The sequence below is a fragment of the Polyodon spathula genome, chromosome 8, assembly GCF_017654505.1.
Source record: "Polyodon spathula isolate WHYD16114869_AA chromosome 8, ASM1765450v1, whole genome shotgun sequence".
Classification (NCBI taxonomy): domain Eukaryota; kingdom Metazoa; phylum Chordata; class Actinopteri; order Acipenseriformes; family Polyodontidae; genus Polyodon; species Polyodon spathula.
Window position 1 is genome coordinate 8,786,178 of NC_054541.1, and position 27,351 is coordinate 8,813,528.

The 27,351-nt window shown below is 41.5% G+C and overlaps 1 protein-coding gene across 1 annotated transcript; it reads left to right on the plus strand.

Annotated features, from left to right (window-relative positions):
* Nucleotides 1-27,120, plus strand: LOC121319311 (dnaJ homolog subfamily C member 5). Its single transcript, XM_041256613.1, has 5 exons — nucleotides 1-157; nucleotides 21,351-21,479; nucleotides 24,527-24,740; nucleotides 24,885-25,056; nucleotides 26,557-27,120. Exons 2-5 carry the CDS (start codon nucleotides 21,370-21,372, stop codon nucleotides 26,658-26,660), a joined length of 600 nt encoding a protein of 199 aa, XP_041112547.1. The 5' UTR covers nucleotides 1-157; nucleotides 21,351-21,369; the 3' UTR covers nucleotides 26,661-27,120.
* The last annotated feature ends 231 nt before the right edge of the window (nucleotides 27,121-27,351 follow it).

The following is a 27,351-nucleotide window of genomic DNA, read 5'->3' on the forward strand; positions in this document are numbered from 1 at the left end:
GTACACCAGTGACAGAGGAGCTGCTGCAGCTGCTTGCTTGCTTGCTTGTGTGTGTGCATTTTCTGGGGATGCGACGTTTACTGTAAGAAAACGAATTGCGTTAACCAAACCAAACCGTGCACCTGCCAAAATACAGCCCGTGGAGCCAGACTAGAAGGTAAGAAATAGACGCCGAGGTTTACCTCGAAGACATTTTAACACCTTTCCTTCCTGCATTCTTTCTTTGGGCTGCCCTTGGATTTAATGCTGACTGGTTTTGCTTGAAAACCAATATGGATGCTGCTGTTGCTGTCTTGATGCAGCACTGAGATTAGCCGCTTTAAACCCGTCATGACAAGCGGTACAAAACAGTCCTTTACAATGCATACAGTTGCTGTACGGTTTAGTTTGTTTTTGCATCTGTTATGCTATGCCAAGGCATTCTTATTCCTTTTTTTTTTTTTTTTTTTGGTTTAGATTCTATAAACGTATACCGGCACCAGTGACGATGACAGAATGCTGATAATTCTGTTCTATTAATGACTCATTAGCCTGTTTTCTGATCACAGTAAAATGAAGATGACTGTTTCGATTTCCTTGTTTATGTAGAGAAAGTAACACCCAAGGCGCATGAATCAGTTTTGCATTCAGTAAAATAGCATCTGATTTCGGGGCATTATTCAAATATCTTTGGTAATACAAAGCGAGGCTTCGTGTTTATTTATTTTACTGCTTTGCTTCTTTGTTAGAATTATTTAGTGACGACAATGTAACGGTTGCATATTGTATTATGTGCAATGCGGTTTTCCATGTTTAGCGTTGGATATACAGTGATAAATGTATCAGTAATATCTTTCACTTGGCCTCACTTATCCAGCCTTTATTAAAATAATAAAATTGTATCGAAGTACCAGTACTTGTTAGTATTGATAAGAAACAAACACCCTCCATGTTTTTTTTTTATTTTTTTTTATTCAGTAGTGTAGGTTTAAACGCTTCTCCAGCTGAATACAGTTTTTGCTTGTCACACTAGTCTTTATTTCATGAAGATTACTGGTACTGTCGAATCCTGATAACAACAGTCACGTGATAAAGGTGTTTTGGGGGAAGATCAGGCACCAGCAGGATGTATGCGGCCTGTGCCAACCAGACGTGTACCGTTGCCTGGCAGAATACAGTACCTTATATTCCCCTTGGGTCTTAGATTCTTCAACCATGACATTTGGTATTTTATTTGTGTTTCACACACAATCATATAATTGGCCTTGTTTTGTGTGTCAGCAGCTTAGATTTTAAGAGATTTTAATAAAACATACCCAGTTTTATTGAATTAAAGGTTTACAGATGGCGTCCTGCCCTCTTTGTATAGGACGCTGTGTGGTCCAGTGGTTAAAGAAACAGGCTTGTAACCAGGAGGTCCCCAGTTCAAAGCTCCACCACTGACTCACTGTGTAACGCTGAGCAAGTCACCTAACCTCCTTGTGCTCTGTCTTTTGGGTGAGATGTTGTTCTAAGTGAGCAGAGGATGCATAGTTCACACACCCTAGTCTCATATCTTGTAAAGTGCTTTGTGATTGTGGTCCACTATGAAAGGCGCTATATAAAAATAAAAAGATAGGTCTCGTAGGATTAAATAGCTGTATAATTCACACGAGTGCTCGCTCTACATATGCCCTGACAGACAATGTCATGCAGTTCTTTTCAGTTGCTTGTGCTTTCTGTTTAGGAATCAGGCAGGGAATACATCAGGGGGGCACATTAATAGCCAATTTGTGTTTGTTGTCCCCTGGCATCTCTCAGTAAAGTCCAGTAATTTACACACAGAGGTAGCGTGTTAAAATCCTCATCACTAGCGTGAAACCAGACTGATCCTGCTGGTAAGTCATTAGCTCTGGGCAATGGAGAAACAGATCCTAAAACATTCTGGTTTTTTTTGTTTTTGTTTTTTTTTTGTTTTTTTTTAATGATCCAAGGAGCGGCCGGTTTTCATTCCTCTGCTTTAAAACTTGTGAACCTGCTTAATCACAGTCCTTATTTCATCGTGTTTGTGTTCTTTCTGAGGATGTTAATACATTGGTCAATAAACCAACCCTAGGGGGGAAAAAAACAGCAACAAGTTGTGTAAAGATCATTAAAACAGATCAGAGTGGAGAAGGTGATGAAGACGTGTACATCATTTTACTGGTTTGGACACTGGGGGTGTAATGCAATGTCATTGTGGGTCTCACTTTTACAAATGGCGGAATGGAATTTTGACATGCAAGAGTTTTCAGAGTGTTACCAATATTAAAACAGTATCACTTTGGAGAGAGAACAGTGGATGGCCACCCTTTAGCTGTAATTGTAGTTTTGTCGTTTTCCTAGTAGGCTCATTAATTTACTCATTTTATTTTTCTGTACTGAAGTTTGTGTCCCCTGTAAGTGTCCCCTTCAGTCTTGTTAAAGGGACTAGTGTTCCCGTAGTAATATTTAATGTTTACCAATCGGTAAATACCAATGTTGTACATTGTATGCATTCTCTTCGTTGGTAATTACAAAATATTCCTCATGTAAAATATCTGTATGTGCAATTACATTTTGAAACGATAATAGTAGTTTTGACTACCTATACTGTGATACACAGTACCAGGGCTAATTCTCATTCTCCTGGCAGTATCATGAATTTAAAAGGCGGTAAAGCAAGTCTCTTGTTTGTTTCACACAGGCCAGAGTTGTCAGTCAACTTCTGATTGAGTGGTTGCAAAGGTGGCAGTCTGTCCGTGTTATGATGGCAGGATTGGGTCAGTCTGTAGTACTGTGTATTGTTAAACTGTAAGGCGCAAAACTGTAATGAGTCCTTCCTTCATTTTATAGACTGCTTGTATTACAGCTGCAGTGAAGATCAAGAAGGTAAGGTAGGCTTGTTGGTGAACCGCAGGTCAGTGTTTCATTAAATCCAAGACCTGCAACCAGTCTTGTTTGTAGCAGTACCTAGGTTTAACAGTACCTCGTGTCTCATTTATCAAGCACCTGATTGCTGTCAATTTATCATTTGAGTATCAACAAATTACAAAGAGCATGTGTAAGCTTTGAGGAATCAGTGTTTACTAATACATGGGTAGAATTTTAACATTCTGTTAATGTATTCGGGGGGGGATTTTTTGTAATTTTCACGTTAGCATTTGGTATTTTACCCATACGCCCAGTGCTTTGCCGATTCCCTACTGTACAATTTCAGAAGTGATTCATTTTTGGGTGAAAGTTTTGAAGGGTGTGCTGAACATCCCCTTGTAATTACTCTTGCGAATAGCAAGCAGAATTAATGCTGGCTACCATTAGCTAATTCATTCGAGTGCTTTGGCTGACATTAAATCTTCTGCAGTCTTTTAGGATTCCATTTTGTGATTGTGATCAACAGCACCCCACAGTATGAAACTAGCGTCAAGTTTGGATCACTGTAGCGTAAACCTGTCTGTATTCCTTGTCACCGTAATAATAAATATTTTTTATATAGCGCCTTTCATAGTGCACCACCATCACAAAGCGCTTTACAAGATACGAGCGTTTCCTTCCCTGCTGCCAGATAGACACGCACCTGTTGAACTGACAGTGACTCAGGGAAGCAGGTGTTTCAGATAAAGGCTGCAGTGTGCTTCTCATAATACGGTATATTGTTTTTAAATCTGATTGAGGATTGCCTACTTTTGAAGTTACAGATTTCAATGCGTTTTGCTCTTGTTTGTTGAAGGCTATCAATTTGCAGTTTGCTTTTTCCAGCGTGTGTTATTTGAACTGGGCGTTTTTAAGTCCAAGACTTAGAAATTTGAAGAGCTAATATTTATTTTGAGAAATGTCTTCCAGTGCACAACAGAAATCTACATGGAGTTTGGACACTGTACAATATCTTGCAGTGACAATACAGTATGCACACCATCAAACTACTAGTATTTGTGACTCTTAGCATGCCAGGTGAGTGTCAATGGCTTCCTTTTCACAGCATGAAATTGCATAAGTGTTGGGGCCGGAGAGGTAAATGGCACCCTGCTCTCCACCTCCCCTATGTCCTGTACATTGGATCTCTAATTCCAGTGTTTGATAAAGAGCAGGCTTCCCTACTGCTGCTCCCTTGATCATGTAGCTGCAGTGACTCGTGCAGTACAGTACAACATTGTAACCATGTGCATTTACGTTTGTGTTTTTGATATCCTGTATCACAGTAATATAATACAAAAAAGCAGTTCTTGGAGACCTGAAACTGAACTAAGTAAAACTCAACATTTCTGACCCTCTCAATTTTTTCTCTCTACTCTTTCTGTGCTCTCCACATAACTACTGTAGTAGCTCGTTGCTAGTAGTGGATTTATCAAAAATAGACAGTCCCTGAGGTTATGATGTTACAGAAAGGCCATGAATATTTTGAAATCCAAGACAAAATTTGTCAATAAAAAAGGATACCGTAGTGTTCAGTCAAGTTCAAATTGCACGTTTTTGTTTATGTACTGCGGCTGTTTGTAGGCCATTACATATAAGTATTTATGACAGGTGAATAAGACTTTCCTGAGACACTGATCAGAGAAAGTTTGTCGCACTTGGCTGTCATTGCCATGGCTACCCAGTGCCTTCAACCCCCAGAGCCCTACTGTAAACCTTACAGATGGCGAAGAACCTGCAAGCTGAAATGCTACAAGGAAAACAAACCCCTTGCACCCATGTAGATTTCTATAAGGTGCAGATTAGTCCTCCTGCATCAGGAATTGTCTGTTTTGTTTTGCAAAGGCACACCACTGGTAGAGTAGAAATACACTGTCATTGCTGTTGATACAGCTGTTCTTCAGCAGTACATTGAAGCATTGCACTTGGTGTTGGATGAAGGGGCTGTTTGATAATGTCAGGCATCAGATCACAAGTGAATAAGGAAATAAACACATAAGCAGGTTTTCCATTAAACTGTTGTGTAGGCGGTGTCCCTAGCCAGCTAATTGCTTTACGATTTGTAAATTAAATAAATTGCTGAACAACACATGGAGTTTAAACTAACCTTAAAATACAAAAAAAAAAAAACCCCACAAACGTAGCTACTTACAATACAGTAGAGTCAATTATCTGATCTTTGATCAACCATACTGTTTAATCAACCAAACGCACCTTGAATTATGTGTGGTGTATTGCACACACAGCTTCTGCTGTTAAAACGGCTATGAGATTTAGCTGCCTAATAAAGGACCAGCAGACTGAGGCAAATGGAAGTTACAGAATTATTCAGACCACCGAAACCTTAGCTGGAGCATTGTGTGCTTTAAATTGTTGCAGTTAAGCAATTGAAAACAGACACCTAGCTCTTGATTTTTCTTCTGTTTCGTCAGTAAGGGCTGGAGATCTTGTCTATCTTATTGAGCAGCTAAGAACTTTTATTTTGTTCATTTTAGTTGCACGTTATTACAGTGCCTTAACGGTATCAAAGTATAGAAGCATTTTACTGAATTTCTAAAGTTTAATGATTCCTACAGTTCTGTAATGTGTCAAGGTTTCACTGAATTCTTAGATTTTTCTTGGTATGTGGTATGTTTAATTGAAGTATTTCATTACCTTAACTGTAGGTGTTAAAGTTTTACTGAATTGCATTAATTTAATGATTTGTAAAGCTTTGTAATTTTGTATGCTTAATGTGATGGAATAGGTTACTAGCTGTATATCATCAGTAGGTACTTATGTGTGTTAACTTTATTCTATACATTATGAAAGGTACAGTAATTGTTATTAATACCTGTTTGATTATCCATACAAATTGATTATGCGAACCAGTAAACAGTGCTGTATATACAAATTCTTAAAAAAATAAATAGCGGTATGTGACTGTGTGTGTTCCCTTACAGCACTTGTCTGTTAGTGATGCTTTAAACAATAGTGGTCCACACAACTTAATCACTACCAAACTTGCTGTGCAATAGATGCAGTCCTAAAGCTTTGCAAAATTATTGATGCACTTTTTTCACTTGTCAGAAGCATCAAATTGATGGACTCTTAAGGGAGCAAACTTGTTGATGAAAGACATTTAACAAAGACTGGACAGGAGCCATTTGTGAAGCGATTCTAACAATTGGAGTTGTCGGTTAGTTTGAAGGAAAACCTCTAGCAATGCCAGTGTTAAGAGAATTAAGCGCATGGAGAAGAAAGGGATTTGGGGGGCCTTTGTGGGTAACGTGGCATCTGGCTGGACACAGCTCTTCTCTATAATTGGAATAGAATTGCTTGAGGGTGTTTCAGCTTTAACAAAGCTGCTGGGTGTGCAGGCACTAGCTACACTAGCAAGTGGTGTGATTAAGAATTACACAGTAAAGCAAACACTGGCTGGCATGCTGATGCTGTTAAAATTTCAGTCTGCAGAGCAGCTGTGTCAAAAGTCAATGATTTCCAAGGCAGAATTGTGCTGGAGGTTTGTCAGGTTTAACTGTGGGGGGGTGGGGGGTTGTTAAAGGTTAACCCGGATGCCTAAGGCACTGACGGGTGGGGTTTTGACGTCATACGGAACTTCCATGGAGATGTTGGAGCAAAATAAGCTACATTGAAAATGAAACATAAGAATTGCTGTGCCTGTACAACCCACCCCCTGCTCCCTGCTCCCCCCCCCACACACACACACACTTCGATGTTAAATTCAGCAGTGACCTAAGTTCAGCCGGTTTTTATATTTCCCATAAACTACAGTATGCCTCTTCCTGCCATTGACAGTGGTTACAGTAGCCAACCCAAGCTGATTATTGAAGTGTCCTCCAGGTGGCAGCCTTCCCTATAATTATTATTTTAACGCCTGTCGCACGTTGCATTTGGAACTGTCTAGAATAGGATGCCAGCTTTTATTGGCCATTATGTAAAAGGCCTTCTATAGTGCATTTGGTTTTCCAAGGCCTCCCCCATGGTATTAATTTGCACCTACGCCCAAGACTCCTATACAGTAGCAAAAATACGGTAAGCTACTGCAGCATGAAAAAAGAAACTGACTCAAAGCTAAATGTGGGAGCAACATTGTGGATACTTTCTGTCTTTATTCCTTGCATGCATAGCCTTTAAATTGCACATGACAGAGAAGTAAATTTGATGTCGCTAGGCTGTTTGCATGGGTGGTGATTCTCAAGGTGAGCTGGCGCTGTTTTTGAAATCATAATGTCTTGAGTAAATTTAATGACTCGGAACAGCTGAAATTTCTAAAATCCACCATTGATCCGCTTTTCAGTGGAATTCCTTTCAGCTGACACACAGAAGGTGTGTGTGTCTGTGTGTGTGGTAGAGGTTAAAGATTTAGCTTGACCATATGGTGCAGAGGCGAAGACGAGGGTGTTGAGCTGCATTGCAGGGTCATTTTGCTTGAGAGAGAAAACTTAGGCTCCTGTGAAATCCGATTTATTATTTTAGAATTTTGTAGTTTTTATTTTTTTCTGATTTTTTTTCGGTTTTGAAAATCTGTAATTTGTTAGTTTGTTTTTTATAACCACAAGTGTTTGATACATTGACAGCAGTGACGAAGCTAGAAATGCATGAAAAAATATGACAAAAAACCCCCTTTCTAAACAGCTTTAATCAAAGTGCTTTCAGGAAAAAGGGTAGAAATTGGCACAATGTAATAGAAACAAACTGGGAACGTTGTAAATTAATAACAAAAAAAAAAAAAAAATCTATGTAGGCTTTTTTTTTTTTAGTAGTTTTTCTTTTCAACACAAGCTGAACTATAACATTTCAAGATTTAATGTTTTCATTAATAATTAATGACAATGTAAATAAAAGCCTAATTATTTTGATTTATTCTAATTTAATAAAAAGGCACTTAGTAATATCTCCCTGAGAACTTTGGAGAGAAAATGCAGCAGCTAGACCCTACATTCTGCAGTAGTCATTACAGAACTCTCTGCTCAGAATAACTTATAGGTAGTCGTTTTCCCCCAAGCAACAACGGTAGCTAGCAAGTGAAGTGGCACGAGAGGCAGCGCTTTTCTTACTGTTAAAATCACGGTCGTGTATGGTGGCTGAGAGGTGCAAAAATAGTTTTCATGTGTTCCCATGACATGTGTTTCTTGAAGCCTCTTGTCATACAAACACTGTGCTGTTTCAGTGTCATTTTTAAAATATATACATACATATTTTGTTTGTTTTAAACTGATTTTGTGGTAGTGTCCTGGGGTGCCTAATTCTTTTTTTTTTTTTTTTTTTTTTTTTTATCTCTGAATTCCGTCCGTGTTCTTCCGCAGTGCGGATTTCATAGGGCCCTAGAAACTCCACGAGTAATCCAGCTTAATGGTCTATTATCCAGTAGTTGTTAGAGTCGGTGAAGCAGCGAGTGAAGGAAGAAAAGCAATGAGTTGGAAAGCGTACAGTACAGTGTGGCCAGGGAATTTTTTTTTTATTATTATTTTTTGTGAAGCACTATACAGTTGAAGGCCTTCATCCACAAAATTATCTGTGGAGTCTGAAAATCTGATGATCTCATATTGTGCACAAAACAGTTTCCTGGCAGACAACAGATTAGAAAGCCCATTAACCCTTTGCCTGTAACCCAGGCCATGACTTCGCTCTGCTTTGTGTGTCCTGCAGTCCCTGGTTTTGTCTAAGCTCTAAGTTAAAACCCAGGTCTCTTGTACTCTATTCAGTTTTCACTTCCCAGCTTGCAGTGGAACATATTCCATTCTGACTCCCATTAAGCTTCATTCCTTGCTTGCGATGATACTTTGGCATATTGATTGATCGGCCAAAAGATTATCAGGTTAAGGCTTTTCTTTTTGGGGTTAACGGCCTGGCTTGCACACCGAATGTATCATGATGACGATGCTTCCCTGTCAAATCCTGTATAATGTAATTGCCTAAATCCTACTTAATTGCCTGAGCTGAATGCAATCTGTCCATGTGGATTCAAGTTGCCGGATTATTCTAAAGATGTGTGGAATTGCAGTTAGGACGGGTGAACTTCAATGAAAATCTTCATCTTGCTGGGAAGACCTCTTTGTAAGAAACGCACAAGAGCACGAGGAAATCACTTAAATGTAATGTGCAGAAAAGCAGGCAAGGTGCTGCTTTTAATATTATTTGAATACTGTTTTTCCAGCCACATATATATTATTGATTTCTAATAGTTTTAAATTGTCCAGTTCGGTGTATTGAACTTGTATTGAGGGAGGTTACTTAGCCTGAGGGTTATCATATGGATAACTGTATGCATGGATTTTCACAGTGGTACTTCCTTGAGTACAGTGCTGGTCCTTCTCGCTTAAATTGAACTTCAAACCCATTTAAACAATTGTACTGTAATAACAGCTGTTAAGTTTATGGAGTAATTGTAATAGTTAGCTTCCATTGGTTTTATAGGTGATACAGTGAATATTTTTATTTGAAATCACACAATCAGGTACTACACTGGGTTTATACACTGTGCCGTGTTTCTTCTAGTATAGTACAGTCTGCACCGCTTTATCTGGATGCCTCAGGAGAAGGAAAAATATCCTGGCTGTCCCAATTAAACGAGAGGCATTTGAGACAACCTTAGTCACGCATTTTTGTTTTTAAATGAAAAGGAAAATAATAATCACATTTAATTGTTGATTTAATTGTGAAATACATCATTTAAAACATGAGTCAATGTTTTTTTTTTTATTCCTAAGCAAAATTAATTGCTGTTTTTTTTTCTACATGAAATGAAAAAGAATGAAACCACATCTTATCACAAGGCGAGGCACCTGCGATGTTGACTCGCCAACATTCTTTGCAACAGCAGCCTGAGAAACCACAGGAGACTCCAGCTCCTTCAAGAGTTCTACATGGTTTACACAATTTATGCAAGTTGCAGCGTACTGGCTGCACTGTGCTACGCAAACATGTCTTGCTGTGAAAAGCAATCTCCATTCATCACTTGAAAATACTGTATCCCAATTAAATTAAGTAATGTCCCAATTAAATAACCCAAATAGCATTGGGTAGAACAGTCTACCAGATTTATATCCCATTTAAGCAGAAATCCCGATTAGGAGGCGCAAGTCTACTTTCATCTGGAAGATGAAATTTTTCCTACCACTCCAACAGATTATTTCATTACACACCCCTACAGTAGCTGCTTCCCCTATTTACTTGCAATTCAACTATTTTAGTTTCCTAAGAACATAAAGTTTACAAACGAGAGGAGGCCATTCGGCCCATCTTGCTCGTTTGGTTGTTAGTAGCTTATTGATCCCAAAATCTCATCAAGCAGCTTCTTGAAGGATCCCAGGGTGTCAGCTTCAACAACATTACTGGGGAGTTGATTCCAGACCCTCACAATTCTCTGTGTAAAAAAGTGCCTCCTATTTTCTGTTCTGAATGCCCCTTTTTCTAAACTCCATTTGTGACCCCTGGTCCTTGTTTCTTTTTTCAGGCTGAAAAAGTCCCTTGGGTCGACACTGTCAATACCTTTTATAATTTTGAATGCTTGAATTAGGTCGCCACGTAGTCTTCTTTGTTCAAGACTGAACAGATTCAATTCTTTTAGCCTGTCTGCATATGACATGCCTTTTAAGCCCGGAATAATTCTGGTCGCTCTTCTTTGCACTCTTTCTAGAGCAGCAATATCTTTTTTATAGCGAGGTGACCAGAACTGAACACAATATTCAAGATGAGGTCTTACTAGTGCATTGTACAGTTTTAACATTACTTCCCTTGATTTAAATTCAACACTTTTCACAATGTATCCGAGTATCTTGTTAGCCTTTTTTATAGCTTCCCCACCTTGTCCAGGTGAAGACATTTGAGTCAACAAAAACTCCTAGGTCTTTTTCATAGATTCCTTCTCCAATTTCAGTATCTCCCATATGATATTTATAATGTACATTTTTATTTCCTGCGTGCAGTACCTTACACTTTTCTCTATTAAATGTCATTTGCCATGTGTCTGCCCAGTTCTGAATCTTGTCTAGATCATTTTGAATGACCTTTGCTGCTGCAACAGTGTTTGCCACTCCTCCTACTTTTGTGTCGTCTGCAAATTTAACAAGTTTGCTTACTATACCAGAATCTAAATCATTAATGTAGATTAGGAATAGCAGAGGACCTAATACTGATCCCTGTGGTACACCGCTGGTTACCACACTCCATTCTGAGGTTTTTCCTCTAATCAGTACTTTCTGTTTTCTACATGTTAACCACTCCCTAATCCATGTACGTGTGAACCATTTCCTTGAATCCCAACTGCGTTCAGTTTGAGAATTAATCTTTTGTGTGGGACTTTGTCAAAAGCTTTCTGGAAATCTAAATAAACCATGTCATATGCTTTGCAATTATCCATTATCGATGTTGCATCCTCAAAAAAATCAAGCAAGTTAGTTAGACACGATCTCCCTTTCCTAAAACCATGTTGACTGTCTCCCAGGACCCTGTTACCATATAGGTAATTTTCCATTTTGGATCTTATTATAGTTTCCATAAGTTTGCATATAATAGAAGTCAGGCTTACTGGTCTGTAGTTACCTGGTTCAGTTTTGTTTCCCTTTTTGTGGATCGGTATTACGTTTGCAATTTTTTAGTCTGTCGGTACCACCCCTGTGTCAAGAGACTGCTGCATGATCTTGGTTAGCGGTTTGTAAATTACTTCTTTCATTTCTTTGAGTACTACTGGGAGGATCTCATCCGGCCCAGGGGATTTGTTTATTTTAAGAGCTCCTAGTCCCTTTAACACTTCTGCCTCAGTTATGCTAAAGTTATTTAAAACTGGATAGGAACTGGATGACATGTTGGGCATGTTGTCAGTATCTTCCTTTGTAAAAACTTGTGAAAAGTAATCATTTAATATATTTGCTATTTTTTTTTTCTTCATCTACGATTTTGCCATTTGTATCTCTTAAACATTTAATCTCCTTTTTGAATGTTCGCTTGCTGTTGTAATATTGGAAAAACATTTTGGAATTGGTTTTAGCTCCCTTAGCAATGTTCATTTCTATTTCTCTCTTGGCCTTTCTAACTTCCTTTTTGACTTGCGTTTGCAGTTCTGTGTACTCTTTCTGCGTACTTTCTTTTTGGTCCTTTTTTAATGCTCTGTAAAGTGCCTTTTTTCGCTGAATATTTTTTTTAATTGATCTATTAAACCATATTGGTAATTTAGTTTTACATTTAGATTTGTCTACTTTAGGGATGTAATTGTTTTGCGCCTGTAGTACTACATTTTTGAAGAACAACCATCCTCCTTCTGTGGGTGTTTTCTCTATTTTACTCCAATCTACTTCTGTTAGTCTCTGTTTCATACCTTTTCTAAAATTGTAAACCTTAGCTTTAGTCATTACTTTTGGGGTTTTAAAAAACACTTCAAATGAGACCATGTTGTGGTCTGAGTTTGCCAGTGGTTCTCTGACCTCTGTTTTAGTTATTCTATCTTCGTTATTTGAAAAGACTAAATCAAGGCATGCCTCCCCTCTAGTCGGTGCCTTGACAAATTGTGTTAGGAAGCAGTCATTTGTCATTTCCACCATTTCTGTTTCATCCTTCGTGCTACCCACCGGGTTTTCCCATTTTATTTGGGGGAAGTATAAATCCCCCATTAGTATGGCTTCTCCTTTGCTACACGCATTTCTAATGTCATTGTATAACAGATTATTGTGCTCACCGTCTGAATCTGGCGGTCTATAGCATGCTGCTGTTATTATGCCCTTTGAATTTTTGTCTGTTATTCTGATCCATATTGATTCGGTTTTATTTTCTTTGTCCAGGTTTAACACCTGGGCTTCAAGACTGTTTCTTATGTATAGCGCTACCCCTCCTCCTCTTCTGTCCTGCCTGCCTTTCCTATACAGTGTATACCCTCAAATATTATATTCGTCCCCATCACTCTCAGACAACCACGTTTCTATAACACCTATCACATCATAGTTACCTGTTAGTGCAGTAGCTTCAAGTTCTAGAATTTTGTTTCTGATACTTCTAGCATTTAGATAAATACATTTAATGGTTGTCTTACCTGAGTTGTTCTTGTTTTGATGCGGTCTCCCTTCTGTTTTTTTGTTGATTTCTCCCCCCTTCCTTTCTTAAATGCTTCTGAACCTGCTCGAGTTGCCACTGATTTCTGTAAGCAGATTTCTTCATTCTTGCACAGTGTTGTCATCAGCATTCCCTCTAAGCTTTTTAGATACTGAGAAACTTGCCGTTTTGACTGAGAAAGGGTAAATTATCAGTGAGAAACCTTCGGCCGCGCATTAACCCCTTTAATATATTTTTGTTGTATTATACAATTTTGAATCTAACACAAGTATCTCAACAATTTTACAATTTACTTTAAATTTAAACAAGACATTTATTGTGGCTCTGTCTCTGATTTTGAATCATCATCTGATCCTATGCAGCCCTGTCGGTTGTTATCATAGATACAGACAGTATGCTTAACTAGTGGCCTGCATAAAATTGCATTATACTACTGCATGAAACACTGGCGTCTGCACTGCCTTCAATCGTAACCATCTTTAGGTCTACTAATTGTTCCATTCTTGGGAATACCAAATTCAGTTTTTCAAAAATGGCCAATTCCATTTGTTCCCAGTTTTTATCAACATGTTAATAATTAAATTTGGCATTTGAACATAAATATAATGTTGCTAGTGAAAATAAGAACATTTAATAAATGTTACCATTAATTTTTTTTTTTTCAATCAGACTCTTGTTGCTGTAATAGTAAGTAAAGCACCTGAAGGCACTTCAGACCTCTTATAATGTTTATATACATAACTTGGCTCATTACTGGCATTAAAATAAGCAGGAAAACCTAAGAATTGTATTACCACCTCACAGTTGTGAGAATCATATTTAGAGTCTTGCACTGACACAGTAGTTCAGTCTACAAATAAAGGTGTTTTGAAAAGACCTGTTTAGCTTATTGCTGGCATTTACAACAACAATAAAGATTGTGAAACAGTTTAATAACAGTCCAGCAATGTCATGTGAGAGTAATTCTAGGTACAGTACTGCTCAAATTAAGTTTAGTGTTTTACTGGCATTATAATAAGAACCAAGATAAAATATGAAACGCTGATAAAGTGTATTGACTGACTTGTTGCTCTAAACAGTTTCACTGCTGTGTATTACCTGATTGTAATTTAAGGAGCGCCCCTTTTAATGTAAATGCATAATTAGTCCTCTCAATTGTTTCGTTCCTAATTCTGCAGTGTTATTTGCGAGATTTAAAGAGGCGTGTCTCCAGACAGAATGTCTTTATGAAACCAACGGTGTGTAGTGTAGTGACTACATCCTTTACACAGTAAAGTGAGCAATTTCCTTTAAGGATCATATAGCTAGAAAAATAGGTTTGAGCTCATTTCTTGGTCGTCAGAAAATATAATTCAATTAAGAAACGGCCATGGTTTAGATTGCTAATTTATAGTTTCATTAAAAGCAGGTAGCGCGGAAAGAAATAAACTTAAGGAAAGCTCCGCCTTGAGGGCAGTACCTTAGGTATTAGTTTTTCATCATAGAAGAATGCAGTGCTTTGCCATTGTTGCTGTGTTATTTGCTTTCTTAATCTCTATGTGTTTACAGGACTGGCATTACTATATTTAATGTTACTGAATCGTACATGATAACGCGAATTATAGCAAAACTAAGAATACTATCGCACCATCCTCATATAGATAATCAGATTTCTTTTAGCTCTGTCTTAATGAAACATTGTTTTTTTTCTTTGTTGGCGCAGCCACCATGTTGAGTTTCAGCAGACATGGTGAGTAAACTCGCAAAAAATAAATAAATAAATAATGGACATGGTATGTCGTCTTCAATTACTGTACACTTAAATGTGTATTTTCAACTAATGTGCTGATTTACATTTTTATCAGTTTCAAAATGCTTGAGTTGAGTTATGTGATAGTCGTTTTTAAAAGGGAAATAAAATTTAAAAAAAATTGTGATTTTTATTTGTTTACCAGAGTATTTATACTTCTAAATAATTCAGGAAAATTGTGCTTCACTGATTTTTTAGTATTCAGTTATACAAGTTAAAAACTAAAGTTCATGAGCAGCACTGAGCAGCAATGCCAGACGCTTGCTTCGCCCGCCCTGTACCAGCAGATTCGCTGGTGTCCGAGCGAGCTCTGCACTAATGTGACGTTCATTTTTACAGAGGGAAATCAGAGATTCAGTTGCAAGACAGACACATGTGCTTATGTTAATGCTTTGTAAGAACGATCTCAAAATAATAGGTTTACCTTAGAAAGGCTGGAGTCTCGATTGAGGTTGATATGTATGATAATATCTCGCAAAGGTTGTTGCCAGTTACTGTGAAAAATGCACGCATTTTAGCCTTGGAGGGAACGCTGGTTGTCATGTTTTTGAAGTCTAGCAAGAAAAAAAATAAGCTTGGGTTGTTTTCCTATAACCCTCCCCACCTCCTCCCCCAGGCTCTCCAGTTTCAAACGTTTTGGTTGTTTTGTAACTACACTGCTGCAGACAGCTTTCATATCGGAAATAACTTTATTCTGGGACTCTGACCACTGGATGATCTGTGAGTTTTCCCTGATGGTCTGTCTCATTAAGCATCAAGACAGTGTTAAATATTCTCTGTTGGTGCAGTAGGTTCAGTGTATTCTATTTAAAGAACAGTACAGATGCTTTCATTTTCAGTATAAGAGAAACTCCAGTGTTTGATTGATAGGATGAAGCATTTTTAAAACTTATTTTGATTAAGTGTGTGTGTGTGTTTCTGTGGGTTGGTGGTAATGGATACGTGAAATAATGCATTTCCTAGCCCAGTGTTGTGAAAGGGTACAAAGGGCGTACAGTCTAACTGCATTTAAAATATTGTATATTATAGAGATAATTGTATATTATATATAATATTGTATATTATAGAGGTAAGATAGTTATACAGCAGTTTTCATTGAGTGTATTTTCATGTTCAAAGGTTAATCTGCCTGTGGAAGGGGTGTGGGTAATTCACTGACCAGGAGACAGACAGGTGTAATTGAAAACACCACACAGGTGCCCAGTTTTATTTCAGGGGCGCGTTGGGTTTCTTTAGCCCGCAGAGGGCGCTGTTGGTCCATGGTCTGCTTACCAACTATGGTAAACAGAACCACGGGAATACCAAGCAAGGGTAAACAGTTCAGGCACACTCGCAGGTGCTTCAAAACAATACTGCAAAAATCGAAGGCACAAAGAAACAGGAAAAATAAAACAGTAACAAAACTACAAAGAAAAGGTGCTGCACTCTGCAGCAATATCCCGGTCGCCGCTGCCCGTGCGACCCGGATCACCGTCCTATGCTGCCGGCTACCTAGCCTGCTCAGCTATCCTTATTCAGGGATCTGCCGAAGGGTTCCCCTTCCTCACTGTCTCGCTCTGAACCTCCATTCCATTCCGTTCGGTCGTGGACCAGCGTTTCCGCGCACTCTACGCGTTTAAAAGGGCAGATCTGAGGAAACAACAGAGCAATAATTTATAGGGCTAACAATCTCCCAAGACGCGCCTCTCAGCCATTCAGAGAGGGGGAAAGTCCACATACCCACTTTCCCACCTCCCCGTGTCACTGCCATGACTCACAGGCAGTTGTTGGACGACTGCCGCCCTCTTCCTGCAGCCCGTGAACACGCCAGCAGAGTCGGCACAGATCTCTCCCTGTTACATATCCTTCCCCTCAGAATGACACCACCGGTTCATTTGAAAATCTTACACCCGCATGCCTTCCCGAGAGAAAAAGTCTGCGTTTTGTTGCAGCTTTCCTGCTCGGTGGACTACCCTGAAGGCATAGGGCTGCAAGGCCAAGTACCACCGTGTGATTCTGGCGTTGCTATCTTTCATCCGGTGAAGCCATGCTAAGGGGGCATGATCTGTAACCAGGGTGAAGTGTCACCCCAGGAGGTAGTACCGGAGTGACTCGACTGCCCATTTTACTGCGAGACACTCCTTCTCGATGGTGCTATAATTTTTCTCGTGGGGAAGGAGCTTCCTGCTGATATACAGGACTGGGTGCTCGCTTCCCTGAACCTCCTGCGACAACACTGCCCCGAGACCTGTCTCTGACGCATCCATCTGCAGGGTGAACCTCTTACCAAAATCCGGGCTGCATAGTACTGGCTTACTACACAGCCTCCGCTTCAAGGCGAGAAAGGCACTCTGGCACGACTCCGTCCACTGAACCATATTTGGGGCAGTCTTCCGGGTAAGGTCTGTCAAGGGAGCAGCGAGCGTAACGAAACTCGGGATGAACTTTCTATAATAGCCCGCTAGTCCCAAGAAAGATCGCACCTGGGTTTTGGTTGTAGGAACCGGCCAGTCAGCCAAGGCTTTCACCTTAGCAACTAGCGGTCTGATCTGGCCGCCCCCTACTCGATACCCCAAATACTCCGACTCGCTCTTCCCAATGGCATACTTCTTTGGGTTAGCAGTGAGCCCCGCCTCCCGCAAGGATTGCAATACCGCTGCTACCTTACACAGATGACTCGGCCAATCCTTACTGTGGATAACCACGTCATCTATGTACGCAGCAGCGTACTGCTGATGGGGCCGCAAGATGCGATCCATTATCCGCTGGAAAGTGGCGGGGCCTCCGTGCAACCCAAAGGGCATGGTCCTGAATTGGTACAACCCGAAGGGAGTCAAAAACGCCATCCTCTCTCTAGATTCCGGGTTCAGGGGTATCTGCCAGTACCCCTTCGTTAAATCCAGTGTCGTCATAAAATGAGCCGTGCCTAGATGCTCCAGCAACTCATCTACTCGGGACATTGGATAAGCGTCAAGTATCGATTTCTCATTGATTCGTCTGAAATCAATGCAAAATTGAGTTGACCCGTCTGGCTTATTGACTAACACGACCGGACTGTTCCAGTCACTTTGGGACTCTTCTATTACCCCCAGTCTCAGCATTTCGTCAATTTCCGCTTTTATTACCCGTCTTTTACGCTCAGGTATACGGTACGGCCTCTGGCGAACTAGCGCCCCCGGCTCAATATCACTGTGATGATGGGCTACTCTAGTCTGCCCCGGGACTGAAGAGAACACGTCAGGAAACTCCGCCACCAGACCGTGAGCCTGACATTTCTGCGTTGGTGTCAGATTCTCAGCAATCTGTACCGATCCTTTTCTTGCCAACACAGAAAGATCAGGTCCCAGGTCCGTGACGTCATCTGCACGCGCCACTAACAACGCCTCTGGTTGTAACCAAGGCTTTAAGAGATTGATATGGTAAATGTGTTTCTCTGTCCGTCGCTCCGGCTGGCAGATCTCATAGTCCACCTTCCCAACCTGTAACCTCAAAGGGTCCTTGCCACTTAGCCAAGAGTTTCGACTCAGAACTGGGTAATAAGAGAAGTACATTATCCTCCGGCTGAAATGTGCGCAATCGGGCTCCTCGGTTATATTGTGTCTCCTGTCTGTGCTGCGCCTGCTGCAAATTGTCATGCGCCCATTTCCCCACAGACTCGAGACGTTTGCGCAGGTCCAACACATACCGGATGGTATTGGTCGAATTGCCCTGCTGCTCCTCCCACATCTCTCTGACCAGATCGAGCACGCCCCGGGGTCTCCGCCCATACAACAGCTCGAATGGTGAAAACCCTGTAGAAGCCTGGGGAACCTCTCTGATCGCAAAGAGAAGGGGAGGAATCAGCTGGTCCCAGTAACGCATATCGCTACGAATAAATCTGCGCAACATTTTCTTAAGGGTCTTATTAAAGCGTTCCACCAAACCGTCGGTCTGAGGATGAAACACCGAGGTCCTAATGGTCTTAATTCCCAAAAGCTTACATGTTCCGCGGATTAGCCGGGACATAAAATTGGTGCCTTGATCGGTTAGTATCTCCTTGGGAATCCCCACCCGGGAGAAAACCTTCACAAGCTCGTTGGCAACAGACTTAGCGGACATAGATCGGAGGGGAATTGCCTCTGGATAACGCGTAGCATAATCCAGAATGACAAGTAGGTGGGTGTATCCTGCCGCACTCCTTTCTAGTGGCCCAACTATGTCCATCCCAATACGCTCAAACGGAGCTTCCACTAGGGGCAAAGGCACCAGTGGGGCTCGTGGAACGGCTCTAGGGCTGGCCTTCTGACATTCCCCACAACGCTCACAAAACCGCTTAACATCGCCATCCAGCCCCAGCCAGAAGAACCGTGACACAAGCCTTGCTTTAGTTTTATCCCTTCCCAAATGACCAGACAGGGGAATAGCGTGAGCCAGCTGCAACAAATCCTCCTTAAAGGGCTGAGGAATGAGCAACTGATGACGCACTTCACCGGTCTGGGGTAATTTATCAACACGGTACAGTAGGTCTCGATCAATTTCAAAGTGGGGGTACGTGGCGGCGCGTCTGGGCTCGACCACCCGACCATTAACCACCGCTGCTTGGTCAAAGAGCCTGCCCAGCACGTCGTCACGCCCTTGCTCGAGTCGGAAGTCACGGGAGTGAGCTAAGAAATCAGCTCCTATGGCTTCCAACTCTGGGTCAGGTCGGTCCCGAGCAGAGGCAGCCGAGCCAGACCCCTGCGCTGGCTCCGTAACCTCCCCCCCAGACTCTTCACCAACCGCCCCCACCTGAAACTTCTCCGACTCCCTCCATTGCCAGCCCTCATTCTTAGCGATCCGGCGCTCCCGTTTAGTTTTACGGGGTTTAAATCTATGGCAAAACCACTCTGGATCGCGAAAGGGAAAAATCTCTCCAATTACTTCCTCTTTTTTAGCCAATAAAGAAGACGGGGCTGTCGGAGCAACCAACCAATCTTTAAACTGCTCACAGTCCCGTCCCAGAACTACTGGTACCGGCAATCGAGGACATAATCCTACCCGCACCTGCGTCACCTGCTGGCCAGTAGTCATACACACATTGATCTTGGGATAAGAGCGGACATCCCCATGAATACATTTAATATGCACTCGTCCCAATATGCGTTTATGCCCTGGTGAGATTAGGCTCTCCTGTACCAGAGACTGACTACACCCTGAGTCCAGGAGAGCCTGGGTTTTTGTACCATCCACTGTCACAGGAATAACAAAACCCGGGTGCTGAAGTGACTGAGGTAATTGAACGCGCCTACCTGGTCGGATGAGGTCACACTCCATCACGGGGCAGTCCCGGGAGAGGTGGCCCACCTCCCTGCACGTCCAACACCTCGGTGGGCTGGTTTCTCTCCCTGAAGTTTTGGAAAGAGGGGGAAACACTGGAGCCATAAAAGGGGCTCGCCGATAAGGCGTTCGCGCGAGACCCCGGTCCGACACTGCAGCAGCCCGTGGGTATCCCCACCCTGCTCCAGTACCCGGGCCGGGAGCTCCCGCCGACACCCCCCGACCAAATCCTGGACTACCCCTTCCCCCCAGTCCCTTTGCCCTTTCCGGGGCCAGTTGAGGGGACGATCCAGTAGCCGCACTCCTCCCGGGCAGTTTCGCAGGCGTTGGTCCCGCTGCCTGGTACCGCTCGGCAAGTTCGACCGCCCGGTCCAGCGTGTCTGGTGCCTGCCGCTGGACCCACAGCCGAAGTTCCGGGGCTAGACATTTCAGGAAGCGCTCCACCACAATCATCTCCACCACCCTGGCTTTGGTGTTCAGCTCTGGTGCAACCAACCCAGGGTGTAATCCTTCAGATGGTGGGCAATGGCTCGTGGGTGCTCCCCTACCGCAAACTGCTCCTCTCGGAATTTCTTCCGATACCCCTCCGGTGTGGCCCCCACGCGATTAAGGATGACGGTTTTCAGCGTGGGGTAATCCATCATCCGATCCGCTGCTGCTTGCGCCTCCCCCGTGAGCTGAGGAAGCAGGTAACTAGCCCACTGGGCTGGATCCCACCCGGCCGAGGTCGCCATGGCCTCAAACACCTCTAAATAGGCGTCGGGTTGATCCTCGGCCGTCATTTTTGTGGGGCGTTGTAACTGGGGGTCTGGAGCTGCGGGTCTAGCTGCCCCCTGCACTGCTGCGGTGAGCGTCTGACGCAGGAAGTCCATCCAGCGTTTCCGCGCACTCTGCGCGTTTAAAAGGGCAGATCTGAGGAAACAACAGAGCGTTAATTTATAGGGCTAACAATCTCCCAAGACGCGCCTCTCGGCCATTCAGAGAGGGCAAAAGTCCACACACCCACTTTCCAACCTCCCCGTGTCACTGCCATGACTCACAGGCGGTTGTTGGACGACTGCTGCCCTCTTCCTGCAGCCCGTGAACACGCCAGCAGAGTTAGCACAGATCTCTCCCTGTTACACTGCCATTGGCCCAGCATACAATAAAGGGTAAAGTTGTTTTGGTTTTAGGGTATGTGTAAGATTTGGAAACCTGCAGGACCAAAACTGAAACTAATGCAGTACAATATATAAAAGTGGAAGTTTTCTTTTACAAAAAATATTTACAGTATAACAAGCTTGTTTAGTGTTCTGGGTTTGCTGCTGTACTAATCTTAACTGAGCCTCTGTTAATTTTTTTCCTTCTCCAGTTCGGTGAAGGAGTAGAAGATGGCCGAGCAGCAGAGGCAGCGGTCCCTGTCCACGTCTGGAGATACGCTATACCACGTGCTGGGGATAGACAAGAATGCCACGCCAGACGATATCAAAAAATCTTATAGGTAGGACAAAGGGAGGGAGAGCTAGACAGCGTGCTGTGAATTCCAGTGGACTTCATTTGAGTCCAGCACATTTGACAAGAGGGAAGCATGTGTTCAGATGTTATCTGACACTGCCACACCTGAAGTCCACACATTGTCCCTCACAGTGCTGTTGTTGCGTTCCCCAGATTCTCAGCACTTGATTGTTTGCTTGTCGTATCCCTGTGCTAAGGACTGGGGTACAAGCCATGCCAAACCAATTAGGAAATTCTCGAACAAGTACACTGCTGTTGGTTTAAAATCAGCTGAATGCTAAATGAATTGGACTGCTTTTTGGAAATGTAATATAGGGTGGGGGGGCTCACAGGCAGCACTCGGGCAGTCTGTAAAATATTTAAGTCTCTTCTTACATCTTTCCTATTTTTTGTGTTCCTTGTTGTATCAAAGGTATTTTAATAACTATTTCCTCTCAGGCAGTAGCATTGCTTGAAGCTGGCCTAGATAGAAAAATGACTGATTGGCTTCAGGGGGTGAAAAATCACGCTGGCATTTTCATTCACACTTTAAGAGTTGTAATAAATCTCTGCTGGGTGTTCACTTCACTTACAATAATAGAAAACCAAAAGTGCTTGTATGCTCAACAGCATATGAGCCCATTTAAGGCACATTTTCCAGAGGAATAAAATTATTTAAAATATGAATTAAATTATCAAGAAATTACTCTGTGAGCAATGATAAACTGCTTCCCAGTGCAATGATAAACTTGTTTTTATAAAAGAACAGTGGGTCATGCAGAACCGGGAGGGGTAAGTATAGTACAGTTTACAGATTTTAAATCAATTTTTACTGAAATCCAGTAGGGGGAGACAGTAAGCTATTTAAGATAGATAAGGTCTTTCACATATGACATGCAAAAACATGAAACAAGCCTCATATTTATGTATGCATGTATTTTTTTGTAAAATAACATTCCACAATAGTGGAGGCGTCTGTCACAGTGTGTTTCTCTCTCTCTCTCTCTCTCTCTCTCTCTCTCTCTCTCTCTCTCTCTCTCTCTCTCTCTCTCTCTCTCTCTCTCTCTCTCTCTCTCTCTATATATATATATATATATATATATATATATATATATATATATATATATATATATATATATATATATATATATACACACACACACACACAGTACTGTGCAAAAGTTTTAGGCAGGTGTGAAAAAATGCTGTAAAGTAAGAATGCTTTCAAAAATAGATATGTTACTAGATTATATTTATCAATTAACTAAATGCAAAGTGACTGAACAGAAGAAAAATCTAAAATTATGTTTGGTGTGTCCACCCTTTGCCTTCAAAACAGCATCAATTCTTCTAGGTACACTTGCACAAAGTCAGGGATTTTGTAGGCATATAGTCAGATGTATGATTAAACAATTATACCAAACAGGTGCTAATGATCATAAATTCAATATGTAGGTTGAAACACAATCATTAACTGAAACAGAAACAGCTGTGTAGGAGGAATAAAACTGGGTGAGGAACAGCCAAACTCAGCTAACAAGGTGAGGTTGCTGAAGACAGTTTTCTGTCAAAAGTCATACACCATGGCAAGACTGAGCACAGCAACAAGACATAAGGTAGTTATACTGCATCAGCAATGTCTCTCCCAGGCAGAAATTTCAAGGCAGACAGAGGGTTCCAGATGTGCTGTCCAAGCTCTTTTGAAGAAGCACAAAGAAACGGGCAACATTGAGGACCGTAGACGCAGTGGTCGGCCAAGGAAACTTACTGCAGCAGATGAAAGACACATCATGCTTACTTCCCTTCGCAATCGGAAGATGTCCAGCAGTGCCATCAGCTCAGAATTGGCAGAAAACAGTGGGACCCTGGTACACCCATCTACTGTCTGGAGAAGTCTGGTCAGAAGTGGCCTTCATGGAAGACTTGCAGCCAAAAAGCCATACCTCTGACATGGAAACAAGGCCAAGCGACTCAACTATGCACGAAAACACAGGAACCGGGGTGCAGAAAAATGGCAGCAGGACTGAGTGCTCTGGACTGATGAGTCAAAATTAGAAATATTTGGCTGTAGCAGAAGGCAGTTTGTTCGCCGAAGGGCTGGAGAGCGGTACACGAATGAGTGTCTGCAGGCAACAGTGAAGCATGGTGGAGGTTCCTTGCAAGTTTGGGGCTGCATTTCTGCAAATGGAGTTGGGGATTTGGTCAGAATTAATGGTCTCCTCAATGCTGAGAAGTACAGGCAGATACTTATCCATCATGCAATACCATCAGGGAGGCATCTGATTGGCCCCAAATTTATTCTGCAGCATGACAACGACCCCAAACATACAGCTAAAGTCATTAAGAACAAGGAGTCCTGGAAGTGAAGGTATGGCCCCCACAGAGCCCTGATCTCAACATCATCGAGTCTGTCTGGGATTACATGAAGAGAGAGAAGCAACTGAGGCTGCCTAAATCCACAGAAGAACTGTGGTTAGTTCTCCAAGATGTTTGGGCCAACCTACCTGCCGAGTTCCTTCAAAAACTGTGTGCAAGTGTACCTAGAAGAATTGATGCTGTTTTGAAGGCAAAGGGTGGTCACACCAAATATTGATTTGATGTAGATTTTTCTTCTGTTCACTCACTTTGCATTTTGTTAATTGATAAATATAAACTATTAACATGTCTATTTTTGAAAGCGTTCTTTACAGCATTTTTCACACCTGCCTAAAACTTTTGCACAGTACCGTGTGTGTGTGTGTGTGTGTGTATGTGTGTGTGTGTGTGTGTGTGTGTGTGTGTGTGTGTGTATATATATATTATATATATATATATATATATATATATATATATATATATATATATATATATATATATATGAGAGTGGATCTTTTTCAAGATACTGCTATCTCTGGTTCTATTTACAGCCTGACAGGGAGTATACGTGCTGTAACTGACATACGCCTTGCATTTTGCAAACGGCATAAGAACCTTGTGTCGATATTGTGACTGATGGTAACAAGTCATGTAGTGTTATTTAGTGGTTTCAGCCAATAAGCATCTCCTTTCACACAGGAAACTTGCATTGAAATACCACCCCGACAAGAATCCAGAGAACCCTGAGGCCGCAGAGAAGTTTAAAGAGATCAACAGTGCCCACGCCATCCTGGTCGACAGCACAAAGCGCAACATCTACGACAAGTATGGCTCCCTGGGGCTGTATGTGGCAGAGCAGTTCGGAGAGGAGAATGTGAATACGTATTTTGTCCTGTCCAGCTGGTGGGCAAAGGTAAGGGAGCAGAATTCAAAATGCAGTTGTATTGATTATCTACCATTTAAACATTAAAGATACAATTCAAGAAGTAAATGAGTGACTTCTGATTCTATTTTTGTTAAATGATTACATTTCTTCATTCTACCTGGTTGTCTGCAGGCTTTGTTTGTGTTCTGCGGTCTTGCGACTGGCTGCTACTTCTGCTGCTGCCTGTGCTGCTGCTGTAACTGCTGCTGTGGGAAGTGTAAACCCAAACCACCCGAGGGAGAAGAGCCAGAGTTTTATGTCTCCCCAGAAGACCTAGAGGCACAGCTTCAGTCCGACGAGAAGGGTAAGCGTGGGAGGAAGGGGTTGATTCGTGAGGTCTGCAAGAGTAAAGAGGCTGTTAATATTCATGGTCACCAATATGATGAGATGTGTGATGGACCTGATGGTAGACTACTTTATTGATAGCGTTCCTCTATACAGCCAAACCTAATCACGTCATGAATATTCAAGGCAGTCTAAATATAGCGCTTGTAGATCAACATGCATATATCGTTTTGAAAACTTCAAGCTCACAAAGACATAGGTGTCCGGCCGTTAGTTTTCAGGATTTACAGTTTCTGGTTTTTGACAGTTTTCTTTGAGAGTTTAAGAAGATGAAGGAGAGTTTTCAGGATGCCACTAGTTTTGCTTTGATATTCAGTTCAGTGAAGCATTCTGAGGATTATGCAGCCGGAGGTCCGTATTAAAAGTCTTTGCATGTTCAGTGTTGCCTCTCTGGTAGGAGCATGGAGATGCTGAGTCACTAGAAACTGCTAGCTTCAGTAAGCAAGAACTTTTAATGATCAGCAACTTGTTATAAACTTGATTACAAATGTGTTGTCTTTTAATAAGTCTGGAAGGAGTTTTCTCCTATCGACTTGTCAAAGAAATGAAATAAGTTAATTATGCAGTAGAGCAGTTGCAGCAGTTTGTTACTCTTATTAAAGAACGCTGGGCCTTTTTGCCATCTTACATCTGTTGTTTTCTGGCAGAAAATTAGATACACTTAACCATATGCACATCACTGATCAGACTGTCCAGGGAATGCACTCAGTCACATTAGATGGATTTATTGAGTTATTGAGTTATTTATTTTTGTATTTATTAATGCATTTGTTGTATCCATATAGAGCAAATTGTATGTTGGATGTACTTTTAATATTTAGAAGTCATATTGCTTTAACCCATTTGCTTGTGGAATTGTCCATTTCTGATAGTTTGTGCACCTGGAACTGTTTCCTGATACTGCACACACTGTAGCTAACATACCACAATGAATCTGTATAAAACTCAGGGCAGTTGCCCTTTCTCCTGGGTGTGCAATAACTGTGTCAAAACTAGCTGGAGGCTTTTGCATTAAAGGTTTGATTTTGGTTTCTCGTTTGTCCTTCTGTACATTTCCCTGTGTAAATCTTGCTACAGTTTAATCTTACTGTTCAGCCCCATCTACTGATTCAAGTGGAGGCATCTATACATGTATGCAGAATCTCACACTTATGTTTTTGTATCTCCTAGATCATCAATAATAACACTCTCCTAATTGTCTTCTCCTCTTGCAAATCTAATGAAACATAATGACGGTCGTCAGAACAGTTTTAAATCGCACAGTGAGTTTCACGGGACCAGATTAGCACTGATTTTGGGTCTACCTTGCCAAAGCTAACATTTAGTGGTCCAAGATTAACGCCAATCAAATGGAAACAGACCATGGTGTTATACATGTCATGGTACTGATGTCTCTGTGTTTTACAGGCATGGTGGATGAGGCACGTTAGTAACATGTTTTATTTCCATGTTTCCACAGATGGAGATGCACCAATCGTGATGCAACCGGCATCAGCCACAGAAACCACCCAGCTGACAGCCGACAGCCACACCAGCTACAACACTGACACAGGATTTAACTAGATCAACCACTCGGCCCTGTCATTTCACACCTTACAGTTTTAAAGAGGAAACAAGACAAGGTCATTTCACTACTGGAGTAGAGAGTGCCTGAGGGAGAGATTGGAGTGTGGGGAGTTTGACGGGGGGACGACGAACTTTCACAGACATCTTCTGCCATGAAAACAATAGACATCAACATTGAGATGAGTTTTTATTTTTTTCCCTCCTTTTTTCTTCTTTGGTCTCCATTGCTCCCAAGGCCTTCCAAGACACGTGAAGTTCTGTAGCATGCAGTATTTAAAGCAGTTTAGGTAGGTTTTTAAGTTATTCTAGTCGTAAATATTTATGTGGTTTTATTTAATCCACTGTAGGATTGATGTTTGTACTCAGGTGATGCATCGGAAGTAACCTTCTGCAGTGGTTTGATAATATCTTTGGACCCCAATAAAGTGGTAGCCAGCTGTTAAGGTTTTTAGGGGAAAAAAAAAAAAAAAAAAAAAAAAAAAAAAAAAAATATATATATATATATATATATATATATATATATATATATATATATATATATATATATATATATATATATATATATATGCATTTAATTAAAATTATGCATAGAGAAGTGTTCTTAGTCTGTTAATGGGATTTTTCTGGCATAATATCCTTTAATTGTTTGACTAAAGGGGTGATTTGATTAACCCATACCCTGCCAGTC

Coding starts and splice junctions, on each gene's coding strand:
- LOC121319311 (XM_041256613.1), top strand. CDS start 21,370: ATGGCCGAGCAGCAGAGGCAGCGGTCCCTGTCCACGTCTGGAGATACG. Junction 21,480..24,526: donor GATATCAAAAAATCTTATAG/GTAGGACAAAGG, acceptor CCTTTCACACAG/GAAACTTGCATTGAAATACC. Junction 25,057..26,556: donor GCTTCAGTCCGACGAGAAGG/GTAAGCGTGGGA, acceptor ATGTTTCCACAG/ATGGAGATGCACCAATCGTG.